Raw genomic sequence first — 14,220 nt, 5'->3', positions numbered from 1 at the left:
TCATACACTATGGACAATTTAGCTTACCCAATTCACCTGTACCACATGTCTGTATCCCACGCGAACGCAGGGAGAACATGCAAACTCCACACAGAAATGCCAACTGAGCCGAGGATCGAACCAGCGACTTTCTTGCTGTGAGGCAACAGCACTACTTACTGCGCCACTGCCTCGCCCCTCAAATAAAAAGTGATTTGTAAATTTTCTTTGACTGTACTTACTTATTTATTTTTGTTAATAAGTACGTGTCCCCATTTTGGTCCTTGTAACACATTTCAAAAAAAAGTTGGAACAGTAAAGCGTTTGCCACTTTTCACAATAAGGCGTTTAAAGAATGAGGACACCAAGTGATGAAGTGTTTCAGGCGTAATTTTGTCCAATTTGTCCTGCAAACAAGTCTTCAAGGGTCATTGTTTTGAGCTGTTTACAATCATATATGCATTGATGATGATGAGTATGAAAAGCCCATCTGCTTGGTTACTTTATATGGCAAATGTTCTGTTTATGTGAACATGAAATTGAATGACATCTCTATCATAATCTGTAGGGTTTCTGTTTAGTTCATTCCCAGAACTTTTGGGCAAATACATTGTCAGTAAATACATGCATTTTTTCCCCCATTGAAAAACTTGGAATAACATTGAAATAAATTGCTATAACTTGCTCAGGGAATTGTGGATGTAGACAAAATTTATTTTGGAAGTATAAAACATCATAGCATGTATTTCTAAAGAAAGAAAAACAAACTTCATAAGGTTTTGTTTGTAATAACTAGAAAATGCCACTTTTTTTAAAAATCGTTTCTGGAAAATTCTGGAATATTTTCTGTCTTCATATGTATTTTCTGTGTTCATATGTTTTTGGACCAAAAAATATTTTAGACTGGACCTTTAACAGATTGAAACCTCAGGTTCTCCTGTTTAAAATGATATATGACACTTGAGGCGGACTGCTAAAATAAAAATAAAACTGCTTTTAAAAAAATAATATAATAAATATTATATTAATAAATAAATAATAAAAAATAATAATATAGGCCCATTAGGTGCCCACAATATACCTCTAGGTCTTTAAGGGTTAATATAGAGTTGCTCACCATCTGCAGCTACAACAGCTTGAACTCTTCAAGGAAGGCTTTCCGGAAGATTTAGGAGAATGCTTGTCACAGTTTTTAAGTATTTTTCTAGAAGCTCATAGAGTGCATCCGGAAAGTATTCAAATCACTTCAATTTTTCCAACATTTTTTTGGGCCAGCCTTATTCCAAAATGGATTTAATTCATTTATTTCCTCAGAATTCTACACACAATATACCATAATAACAATTATAATAACAAAAAAATAATAATTGTTGTAAATGTATTAAAAATAAAATACCTGAAAAATCACATGTACGTCTGTTTCACTGATCATTTTTGAGATGTTTCAGCAGCTTAACTGGAGTTCACCTGTGGTAAATTCAGTTGATTTGACATCATTTGAAAAGGCATACACCTGTCTATATAAGGTCCCAGGGTTGACAGTGCATGCCAAAGCACAAACCAAGCATGAAGACAAAGGAATTGTCTGTCGACCTCCAAGACAGGATTGTATTGAGGCACAAGGCTGGGGAATGTTACAGAAAAAAAACTTCTGCAGCTCTGAAAGTTCCAATGAGCACAGCGGCCTTCATTATCTGTAAGTGGAAGATGTTTGGAACCACCTCTTCCTAGAGCTGGCCGACCATCTCAGCTGAGTGATCGGGGGAGAAGGGCCTTAGTCAGGGAGGTGAGGTCAGTAACCCGATGGTCACTCTGTTTGAGCTCTAGCGTTCTTCTGTGGAGAGAGGAGAAACTTACAGAGGGACACCTTCTGTGCAGCAATCCACCAATCAGGCCTGTTTGGCAGTGGCCAGGCGAAAGCCACTCCCCGTCTGGAATTTGCCAAAGGGCATATAATGGACTCTCTAGCCATAAATAAATAAATAAATAAATAAATAAATAAATAAATAAATACTGGTGTGATGAGATTTAAATTTTAACTCTGGAGTGAATGCCAGGCGTTATGTTTGTAGAAAACCAGGCACCGCTCATCATCAGGCTAATACCATCCATTTTAGCAGCAAGAACTGGAAGACTAATCAGGATAGAGGGAAAGATGAATGCATCAATGTAGAGAGACATCTTGAATAAAAATCTGCTTCAGAGTGCTTTAGACTGGGGCCACGGTTCATCTTCCAGCAGGACAATGACCCAAAGCACACCTCCAAAATATCACTACAACTGGGTGAATGTCCTTGAGTGACTTAGCCAGAGCCCACACCTAAATCCTATTGACCAGCTCTGGAAAAATCCGAAAATGGCTGAGCACTGTCGCTTCCCATCCAACCTGATAGAGCTTGAGAGGTACTGCAAAGCGGAATAGGCAAAAATCCCCAAAGACAGGTGTGCCAAGCTTGTGGCATCATATTCAAAAAAGACTTGAGGCTGTATTTGATGCCAAAGGTGCATCAACAAGGTATTGAGCAAAGGCTGTGAATACTTATGCACATGTGATTTTTCAGGTTTTTTATTTGTATTAAATTAGCAAAAATCTTTTTTCACATTGTCATTATGGGGTATTGTGTGTAGAATGTTGAGGAAATGAATGATTTGAATCCATTTTGGAATAAGGCTGTAGCATCCAAAATTGTGGAAAATTGAAGCGCTTTGAATACTTTCCAGATGCACTGTATTTAACAATGCTGCTAAAAAAATCCTAATCATAAAAAATACAAAACTACTAAATGCATATACCACTTTATTATCCCTTTGCTTTTTTCGTTTCAACAATAAAAATTAAAGTGCAAATCAGAACAAGAACACCATGCAGTGCATAACTTTTCAAATACAAATCACACGCATAGACAGGAAGTGACACGCACATGTGTAGAGTACAGTACAGACAAGTAGACACTGACAGCCAGAGGTCATTTCCCAGCGGGGCTCGGAAACAGACAGAAAACACATATTAACTTCATGTTTCACAGCAGGGAGGCTGCTATCACACACTCAACACTACATTGGAGAGACGGAGAGGTATTATATCCAGCACAAACGCCTCTGCACAAACAGAACCATAAAGTCCTGAAAGTCACTCTAAACAGGCCACCAGTTTCCATTAAACACAGCTGTAAAGCTGATAAATCAGACTTAAAGGGAGCTTATTGCTCAAAAATCACTATTATAATTGGTTTGTGTGTCAAACGTCTGTGAACATAATCTGCTTCTAATGGTAACCATTTATTAATTTAATGTTTTTGTAATCAAACTTCATACAAACAGCCTGCAGAAACACTTTGATTGACAATCTCTCCTTCAATAGCATAGGGCATTAGTTTTTGAATCTGCCACTATGCTGACTCACAGGTATTTGTAGCTCCAATCTGATTTGAATTTAAAGTGGCAGTCACCTAAATGGTTCAATTAGGATCAAAGGCTAAAAAGTACAGCTTTATTTAGTTACAAAACATTATTTCTGGGGTGTTTTGAGGTGAAACTTTACATACATACACTCTGGGGACATCAGAGACTTGTTTAATACTTGGTAAAAAGGGGTATAATAGGACCCCTTTAAAACTGTGGTAAGTGACTCTGCCTCTATATATGTCAAACACTAACACAAGGGTGTCGAGCATGCAAACATTCACACAATTCCCAGCCACTCATAGACAATGTCATGGCAAAATCCAGCAGCAGGGGGCGATAAACTCCCTAAACATTTTTTTTTTTTTTGTCTATCTTTCTTGACACTGACTTTTGGTGCGACCTGGGGTGAACTTGGGATTTGTGTGAAAAATGTTAAGAATGCGTAAAGGCTTTAAGTTCTGGAAGGAATTTCAGACTGTGCAATGTTTTTCCATGAAATCATCACCATAATCCAGTCTAATCCTCTCCGGAAATGAGAAAAAAAAAATAAAATACTTGGACTGAACTGTTTAGAGGCATAATTTATCTATAGCATTTCATATAAATGATATGATCACATGATTTGTGCGAGAACTGTCCATCTTTCTGCGTTTACATTCAGTTAAGGCAAGACACTGCAGGTGAATAGGGTAAAAAAAAAAAATAATAATCTCATACTTCCTCTATTTATTACAAAATAATTCACTTTGATGAATGCATGATTCTTTTTTGAATTGTAAAACTGATACACTTGATAACGCTTTGAAGTCAATAATTTTCTTAGGAAGTTTCACATACACAAGGCAAAAGTAATGTCTATTACTCCCTCTTTTATTTAATTTCTGTAAAGTTTTAAAAGTATTTTATAATTCTTTGACTTCACTTACAAGAAACAAGAAGGCTATAAAAACCTCTCTAATGATGGAAAACAAAAACTTTATGTACAATCTAATAATTCAAACATGATGGAGCCCCTTTTATTACTTACTAAGTAATACTATCATAGTAGTTACTACTATAATGTAGTATAATGTAATATAATATAGTATTTTTTTTTATTTAATGTATGTTCTGCATCACTAAGTTTTGTGTGATTTTTACATATGTTATCATATAATCCTGTATGTTTGTAGTTATATGTAGGCCCAACCAGAATTCTGCGCGCGCAGAATTCTGCAAATTTTTAGCCCAACATTAAATCTGTTTATTTACTTGAGTAAATGTGTGTAAATCTATATTTATTCAGTTTTTTTTTATTACTTTTAGTAATATTGTTGACTAAAGTGAAAATGTTCATCTGATTTGTGTACAATGGAGTAATATTTTCTGTTATTTACTGGATATATTATATGACAAACTTGCTTTATTTACTAAATAAAGCAAATCTAATTGGATTTGCATTTTAAACATTAAATAAAAGTTAAACAGATATTATTTATTTATTTTATATATTAAGGTCTTAGTTATGATACTCCCAAAATAATTCCGCAGAAATCCGCAGACTAAAAGTCTTCGCAGAAATAGCAAAAAACGTTTGCAGATTCCATCTGGCCTTAGTTATATGCTTCAATAATAAAAATAATAAAATAAAAAAACTTCCTCTGTTTATTGACTAATATTATACTTTTTCAAAAATGTTTTATTTAAATATGCATCAAAGATTTCTAGAGAGAATATTTTGGAAACTCCATTACTCAATAATTCAGCAAATAGATTAGGTGCAACAAAAGTAACACTTTAAAGTGCGTCGTGCATGTCTTCTTTACATTAAAGTAGATTTAGAGTTAAAAAAATCCACACGAGGTGGTTTTTAATTAGCAAACAATAGAAATATTACATATTTAAATATTACAATGAGCTGAGCAGTTTACAGTGTAAAGGCTGATTTAAGTGCACGTATATGCTACTGCGCGGCCTACGCATGGATGCATACCCCTCACCGTGGCCGTCGGCGCTGACACGCACCTGTCAAAAAATGTAACTACACGCCGCAACGACGCGCATCGCAAGCTCTGTGATTGGTTGGCTTGGTATCGCTGACGAGTGTGGGCAGGACCGAGAGCCGCACAAGCCCGATAGAGTGATTGTTTACAAGTGTGGCGTCTCGTGAGTAAGCTCCGCATGGAAAGTTTTGTTTTGCGTTTACTTCATGGTTAAGGTTGTTGCATGTCTGCCGGTTCCTGCCTCAAAATGAGCGAGTTTAAGCCACTTGTACATTAAGGAAGCGTTCAGAAAAAAAACAAAACACCAGTGAAGAAACTCGACACAGAGGAACATAAACACCTCACTGCCAACTAGCGTTTTGGAAGTGTTATTGCAGAGCAACACAAACAATGCGCAGAAGTATGAATGCACAGCTATGTGCATTGCATGCACCGTGGGTCACGCCGATCACTTGACACAGAAGTATAAACCAGGCTTAATGCTGGGTTCACACCAAACGTGAAGCACTGCAGCACTCACTCTTTCCTCAGGGAATATTTTTCACCTCAAGTAAGCAACTTTTTAGCTCTAATTGAATTATTTAAATTAGCACAGAAGACACAGTTGAGGCCAATGCCATGTGTCTGTTGCAAAAGGGTTGTGCATTTAAAATTAAACCAAGCCACCGGGCAGAAATTGATGCGTTTGACTTTGTATGTAATCTACTCGCTTGAATACTTAATTTCACTTTTGGCTTGCTCATCATTCTGAAAACCTGCGTGTGCACGGAGGGGCCGGGTGTAAAAACAAACAAACATCCGATTCTTTTCCAATATTCCAATCCTACATACTGCCACCTTAATCTCGTTCTCTTGTTAGCGAACTTGGGAGTCTTTTAAATGAATGTCCGCACACACAAGATTAGCAATTTGCATAATAGACAGCCAAACCAGCTTTCCGCAAAGCACCACTTGTCCATAAAAAAGACAATTAATTCACCAAAATGAAGCAAAAAGAAAAAGTACTTTAACTGTTCTGAACGTGAGGTTTTGCTGTAATAGCCAGAAAAAAAGTTATCTGTCGCTGTCCCGCCACTAGGACGCTTACTTTTACATCGTAAAGAATGAAGCAGCGTGAGTTAAGCAGTTTACACGTCAACCTATCAGGAGCTTTCTCTTGTTGGGGAGTGATTATGACGTAGCGCCTGCTGTTGGTCCCGGGGGTAAATCTGAGCTCGGCTTAGTAGGAAGCACCACTGAAAGCTTCCATCATCCAAATATAGTTTCTGGAGGACTTTATTGAACTCATAGAGCTGGGTGCACCTCTAAATGCATCTAGTGCATGGCTCCAAATAAATCATCGCTGTTTTTCAGTCTTCCTAAAGCACATAAACAGCTACTCCCTCAATAAAATCTATGTTAGCCATTTAGAAATGGAGCTAGAGTCACCGGGCAGACAGAAGCCCTGCCCATGACACGAATCTGCATCTATTGTGAAGTGAATTTGTCGCGCGAATGAAGCAAGTAAACTGTAAATGTTCACATGTCTATTTACGTGAATACTGCAATTTATCCGCACGTACAACAACTGGAGTTAACACAGCATAAGACGTCTAAATGCATATTTTACCACAGTTTTTAGTTTATGGTTTTGTAGTAATAGATTAAAAAACATTTACTGTCACCTACAAGCTGTTGCCGCTACATTTTTAAACCATAATATTGTCGTCTAAAAATCAAGCGATCATGACAAACTAGCATTTGAAAGCTTAAAATTATTTGTTGATAATTAATGTTAAATGTTTTGTCATTAAAATGTTTTGATTGATATTACTTAGCAACAGATATTTATTGATTTGCAACAAGGATACTCATCAGAGTGGTAAAGCATTACTTTGCTACAGCAATTCACATTTAAAATTTAGTTTAGATGTTTTTTAGAAGCTAAATTCCAATAAAATACTGCCAAACTGCCCATACTGCTTCAGAATTGCATGTCTAATTTACAAATATTGTCAAACGTATGAGGAAATAAGGTTCCTATTCCTCAAAACATAGAGGCGCCCTTGTATAGTCATCCATGAAAAATGAAAGTACTATATTGGTAATGTTTGGAACTGCGGCCGAACCAAATCTTGAATTATCAATATCAAATTTGGAATTTATTTTGATCATATTTTTAGCTTTGAATGTCTGTAAATTTTAGGCTAAATATGTTTTATAAAATACATATTTTGTGTATTATAATGACATAAACATAAAGGCACATAACTTTTGTTTGCTTTTTATAGTTTTTTTTTTAACTTCTCATTATGGCTACAATCTGACATCTGCTTTTCTTCAAATAAGCTTAAATCTGTGCACGAAAGCATTGAAGATTGACAGTCATCAAACATCTCAATTTCATGTCTGTTTTCAAAAAGTGGTGGCGACAGTTGGGTTAAACAAGTTGCATAAAAAATTAAAGACTTCTCTGGACAATCTAAAGCGACTGAACAGCCATTCGTCACTCTTAGCAAGTATATCTGCTCTCTCTCTCTCTCTTCTTAGAGCATACCCCACAATGCCTTTAAACAATGTGTCATGCCATTCATTTTCATCCACCCTGTAAATAACATTATTTAATTATACTTAGGATTCTTTAGCTAATAAGGCTTACATTATTATTGTGTACCTGCAGGATAAGTTGTTCTTGAATTTCTTTGTACTATTATAATCATGCCATATTTGCAAAAACATCCGTACACACTTTTTACACACTAATGTAAGCGAATGCATATTCAGTGAATGAGACCCATTGTTTTTGCCAGCAGTGTCTTGCCTTTTGAGCTGTGTATCATAAAAATCCAGCATAGTTGTACAAAACACACAAACACTCTGCTTCATGCACACAACACCAGACATTCGTACAGTACGAGACAGAGGGAACATTCAGGAAGACCAGCACGTCTATAGAAAATTGAATTTAGTTTATGAATATGAAAACGACTAAGAACTCTTGCTTTGCTTTTAGTTCAAAACCAACAAAATGGATGATTAAATGATACAGATTTGTTGATTGAACTGAAATTTCTTCTTTTTTTGGCTGCCTTGATTGATTGATTGCTTGATATAATTCATTTTCACAAATCGCAAGTGTTTGTTGTACAGGATTGTCTATTCAGACGTGTGTTGGCACAAACACGACAACCATCCTGAATCCCCACTGAAATCCGCCATCTTCTGTCGTTTTTTCACAAGTAACACTTCAGAGGTGAGCTTAAATACAGAATAAATATGTGTAACTAATAAATACAGCGGATTTATTCCATACAAACAACCACACGCATAAACAAATATATTAAGCATATTCGGTTAGAAGCAATTATGTTCGTCTATTTAAGGCAAGGGTGTCCAAACTCGGTCGTGAAGGGCTGGGCTGCATTCGAAACCGCATTCTTCCATACTATATAGTACGCTAAATCCAGTATGCGAGCCGAGTAGTATGTCCGAATTCACAGAACTCGAAAATCAGTATGCGAGAAGTACCCGGATGACTTACTACTTTCAGCGAAATTCTGAAGTGCGCATTCCATGCACGCTGCGCTATCCTATGATGCCCCGCAAGAGAATTCATGAATAGGAGTAAAGCGACGCAAATGACGCAGGTAGGTCATGTGACCATGACAAAATGGCAGATGTAGGACGTCTGAATTCCATTCACACTTTTCACATTTATACTGTATAAACGTACTTTTCTAACGGCCGAGTTGTACATCTAAATTCAAATGCAGTACCTACTGAGTAGTAGGCAATTTCGGACACAGGCATGATGTCCAGCAGATTTTAGCTTCAACATGTCTCAATACACCTGCAGGGATGTTTCTAGAAAGCTTAGTAAGAGCTTGATTAGCTAGCCCAGGTGCGTCTAATTAGGGTTGAAAAATTCAAAATTAAACTTTGCAGGACACCAGCCCTCCAGGACCGAGTCTGGACACCCCTGATTTAAGGCAATTGATGGGAGAAGGGTTAAATTCTCTCGGTTTGGGTTCTCTTCAGATACACACCATCCATATTTAAATATTCCATATTTAATCATGTTTAAAAATGAAGTACATGTTCCATAAATCATCCAATAAATTTAAAACTGTTTACTTAGTAAGTAAATGCACATGTGTACGTTTAATGCATTCATTTCATTTATTTGAATCCTTTCGATAGATGATTTTAATTCAACATAGGCTCATTCTGAAAACGTAGCCCTATATACATTTATATATGGAAGTACGTTTGGCTGCATTTTATCTTTATAATGAATACTACAGGGCGGTACTTTGCGCTTGCCAGCTGACTGCTTACCTCCCTATGAACAGCATTCCTGCTGTTACCAGTTTGTTCAGTAGCTCGCCATGTAAGTCGGCGGACTTGAGACGCAGAGAGAAGTCGACCACGAAGACGAGGTTTGAGTCTGGTGAAGAACAGTTCCAGAAAGCAGGTACGACAAAAACAAAAGTAAATAGCAGGGTGAGAATGAGGTAAAATCTGAAAACTTGGTAAAAATCAGGCTGCCGCGAGGGCTTTTGTTTTTCTGGGTTGCTTTTGAAAATTGTTGGTTGGGTTTAGTGGAGTGGGTGGGCGTGTCAATCGGAGCTATTGGAAACACCATTGGTTGGGTTTAACGAAGGAGGAGGGTGGGTCAGTCGATCGGTCAGTCAGCGATTCAGTCAGTCAACAGCTGCTCTGGCACTCGCAAGAGAAATTTGAGATATCAAAAAATGTACACAGCAGCCTCTGGTGGATTTGCGAAAACAAAACTGCAAAAAACGTATCTCGTAGGACGTATTTGGCGCTCTTCAGAAATGTATATAGCGGTACGTTTTCAGAATGAGCCTGGATTATTGCAGTCCAATTGTATGAGTATATTTTTAATACATACATTTAATACATTTCAACAGCTGGTATATATTTGAACGCACAATGAAATGTGTAATATTATGTATTTAAATATTGCATATTAAAATGTACGTGATGTAGAAAACTGTGTATGTATCTATAGATTTTTACCATGCATTTAATATGTTTAAAGTGTAAAAGCTGATAAATGTTTGAATTTTAAATATTTTTGTATTCAAATATGTCATATTTAAATGCATTAAGTGACGTTTTTAAACTAATTTCGAGAGGAGCACGTGATATAATTGACCGCAGCTGGCCACCTATCTACACTCATTAGTTAGCCAATCAGATCTATCCTAACACACTATAAGTATCCTAGCTAGATATTACTCCCTTATCTTCGTTTTCCGAAGAAACCCCCCATCCACCCCTTTCTCCTCCTTTTATCTTTTACAAAAAAGGGGAGCTCTCGAAAACCACCTGATCTCGTACTCCCCTCACATGCTCTATGGACCTGGCAGGAGCCATGGGCTCAACTATCTCCGAGCTCAGGGTTCTCTCCCTGGACAGCATGCCAAACCTGCTTACAGTTGTCAAGCAATATCTAAGTGTAAACTCTTGAAAAATGTATATTATTTGCGTGTTCAAATAATAATAATCAGAATATATGAAATGTATGTATTACATGAAATGTATTTTTAAAGCATAAATCAAATACAATTGTATAATCTATTTTTCCTGTAGATAATAGTTTTACTATTATACCAAACGGAAGAAAAAAATTATATAGTTGAAGATTAAATACATTTTTAAAATATATATATTTTACATTTCTGTTTAACAGAGCAGGAGGATTTTTTCATAGTATTCACATTTATATATTACTTCAGTCTGTATAGCCATGAGATATTAAAGTAATATCAGGACTCATATAGCCTCTTCACCCTTGTGTATTACTCCACCAAAACGAGTGGCAAGCAGAGGACTACAGTTTGTGTAGAGGACTTAAGTATTGCAGCTGTTGGACAACATAACGTACTTTTGAAGCTTTAGAATAAGAATGTAGTTGTTTATATTGCAACTATGCAGTTTATTTATAAAGATTTATAAAGCCTATTTTAAAGATTAGTAATTTCGGATTCAGTGCAGTGGGGGCCTTTACGCACCATTCACACGGGGTTTCAAAGTCAACGCTTGACAGAGGGTGTGTCTGAAGTTGGGGCTGACGCGATCGTCATACCACCGTCAGCCAATGAAATTAGACAGCAATAGGCCACTGTCTGAGCTGTTGTATTTGCATATAGCAATCTGATTGCATATAGCAATCTGACACTTTCATTGGGGCTTGAAAAGTTGAGCAAGTCCCAATTTTTGCAGCGAGCAACTCCTCTGAAGTGGTGCAGACAGATCCACAATGCAGTTCGGCAACACCTGACGTCATCCATTCAAAGTGAATTGGAAGTGTTGAAGCCACGTGTGAATGGGGAGTAAGCATGTCATACTGAGCAGAGCAGACAGTTGACGTTCCACCACAAGACGGCGACAGAGATCACAAATTAAGTCCTTAGGCAAGAGAAACAGCGTTTTCTTAGTGTAAGTTTCAAACTACAACTGAGCAAATCATTACAGAACAGCTAAGTGACATTCTAAGTCAATCTCTCTGTATTTGTATTTAGTAGTGCTGTATTTATACCATAGTAATAGTAATCTAATTTTAATTAGTATCAATAAATTTCTCTCTCTCTCTCTCTCTCTCTCTCTCTCTCTCTCTATATATATATATATATATATATATATATATATATAGAGTTGAAGACAATTATTGATATTTATAATTATTGATACCAATTAAAATTAGATTACTATTACTAAGCTAAATGTGTTGTTCAGAGAAAATTCTTTAATAATGTCTGTCTGGCCGTGTATGTCTGTAATAATCTCAACCATGGAGAATATTTTAAGGCCGCCTAATTAAAGGTCTACTCATATCAACAAAATGACTGGCACATTCTGTGCCTCATCCGTCTCTATCTGCATTTTCACCATATCAAGGCACAACATTTAGGCTCTGTCTGTCCTCGTCCAGCATATCTGTCTGTCTAAACTAAAGCAGCTGTGATATTAGCAAGGCCTCAGAAACACACACTTTACATCTGATCCGGATGAAGATGGTGTGTATCATCAGGGATTTGCTGCAAACCAAACCATAAGATCTTCACTCTATAAATTAACTCTTAAATAACGCAAATAGATGTTTTCGTAAAGTAAGAAAAACTATGTAATATAATTAAAGTGATCTTTGCTCTGTATGTATAAACATATTTTTGGTATGCTTTTGCAATAGAACTAAGAAACTAAACTATACAAATCAAGTGATTGATGTGAGAATATAAATATACTGCATAATACATATTATCAAAAGAAACGTGTATATAAAATCAAAAGTATGTTCTTTTTTTGAGTTTTTAGGAAGGTGAGTGATGACGAGAAACTAAACTAAAGGTGACCCTAAAAAAATTTTGGACTAAATCAATGTCATTGCATTACATAAAATAAATAATAAAACCAAATAAAAAAATAATAGTATATTAAACTTGGTTAAAATGATGGTTTAACCAAAATCTGTTAAATTATGGTTGTATATATAAAAAAGAAAATAGTTATATTTAAATATTAATACTACTACTAATAATATAATAATTATTAATAGTAGTGTTGTTGCAAACAAATAAGTAATATAGTGATGATTGTGATAACCAATAACATTTTTGTTAAATAATTGTTGGTAATAACAACACTAAAAATAATAATAATAATAATAATAATAATAATAATAATAATAATAATAAAATAATAATAACTATTATTAGTATTATTAATAATAATAATAATAATAATAATAATAATATTGTTGTTGCAAACATAAAAGTATTATATAATAATATTGTTATTAAACATCCTATCAACGACAACAACAACAATAATAATAATACATAATTGTATTATTATTATTATTATTATTATTATTATTAATATTATAATTAAATAACAGTACAAGTATTTATTATTTTTAAATTGTATTCTTCTTATTATTATTATTCTTATTATTATTTTTATTAAATGTATTTATTACAATAATAATACAGTTACTTTTAAAACTACTAATAATATAGCCGATAAATACATTTTGTTATTACTACAATAAAAATCCAAAAGTGCATTGTCATTAATTCAAATGACAATTCTGATTTGCATTATATGATGAAACAAACGCACAAAAAGATTGCTTGTTTGCTGATGCTAGTAATAGCACAAGTGGTTAATTAACACAATGACTTTCATGTATTTGCACGTGTCCAAAACCTTTCTGAGGGTAAATCTGCTACTATAGGCCTGAAATAAATCAACCTCGAAATCACTTCAAAATTCGACCCTTCACCTTCTGCTTGCTTCATAAGAGGTAAAGAGCATCAGTGATGGAGGTGTGTGAGCGGATCTCAGCGGGCCAGTGTGGTGATGAGGCTGGCACACATCTCGAAGAAGTCCATAGTGTGGCTGCCCTGGCGTGGGGTCAGTAGGGGTGTGCTTCCGGTCAGAGAGCCGGGCAGAGAACTGCTGAGCTGTGGCATCTCCATCGCCACCACGGACGCTGAGTCGATGCTGAGCCGCGGACGAAGTAGACCCGCTGTAGAGCCGGAGCGCTGCGGTGTCGACGAGCCTGACTTGTGCTCCATTATATCATCTGAAAAGACAGGAGAAGAAAATAAAAGAGTTGTATAGTGTTGGGGAATGTTACATTTGAAAATAATGCATTACAATATCATGTTACTACTTAAAAAAGTAACTAGTTGCATTTTTTGTAACGTTTCATGGAAAGTAATGTGTTATGTTACTTTTGATTTACTTTTGTGTTACTTTTTCCTATCTGGCTGAAGCTTGATCTCTTTCAGAACTTTAAGGGTTTTTTATTTTTAAATAGATGAGCTATTTATTAGATATG

At 35.6% G+C, this 14,220-nt stretch overlaps 1 protein-coding gene across 3 annotated transcripts in view; it reads right to left on the bottom strand.

Annotated features, from left to right (window-relative positions):
* The window catches only part of prkaa2 (protein kinase, AMP-activated, alpha 2 catalytic subunit), a 57,325-nt gene that overhangs the window by 2,103 nt on the left and 41,002 nt on the right, over window positions 1-14,220 (bottom strand). Inside the window, exons 9-10 of one of the 3 annotated variants that reach the window (XR_015518154.1) lie at window positions 13,660-13,962; window positions 8,300-8,603 (exon numbers count right to left, since the gene is read on the bottom strand). Coding sequence is in view for 1 of the 3 variants with exons in the window: in XM_087298033.1 (XP_087154159.1) it covers window positions 13,718-13,962 (245 nt within the window). In the remaining 2 variants the exon portion in view is untranslated. Of the gene's footprint in view, window positions 1-8,299; window positions 8,604-13,374; window positions 13,963-14,220 lie in introns of those variants that run through there. The other 2 variants (XR_015518155.1, XM_087298033.1) reach the window with 2 other exon arrangements.

Source organism: Danio rerio, chromosome 20 (assembly GCF_052040795.2).
Source record: "Danio rerio strain M-AB ecotype USA chromosome 20, GRCz13ab, whole genome shotgun sequence".
NCBI classification, from domain to species: domain Eukaryota; kingdom Metazoa; phylum Chordata; class Actinopteri; order Cypriniformes; family Danionidae; genus Danio; species Danio rerio.
Note: the sequence above shows the minus strand (reverse complement) of the source record. Positions and strands in the feature narration are given on the sequence as shown.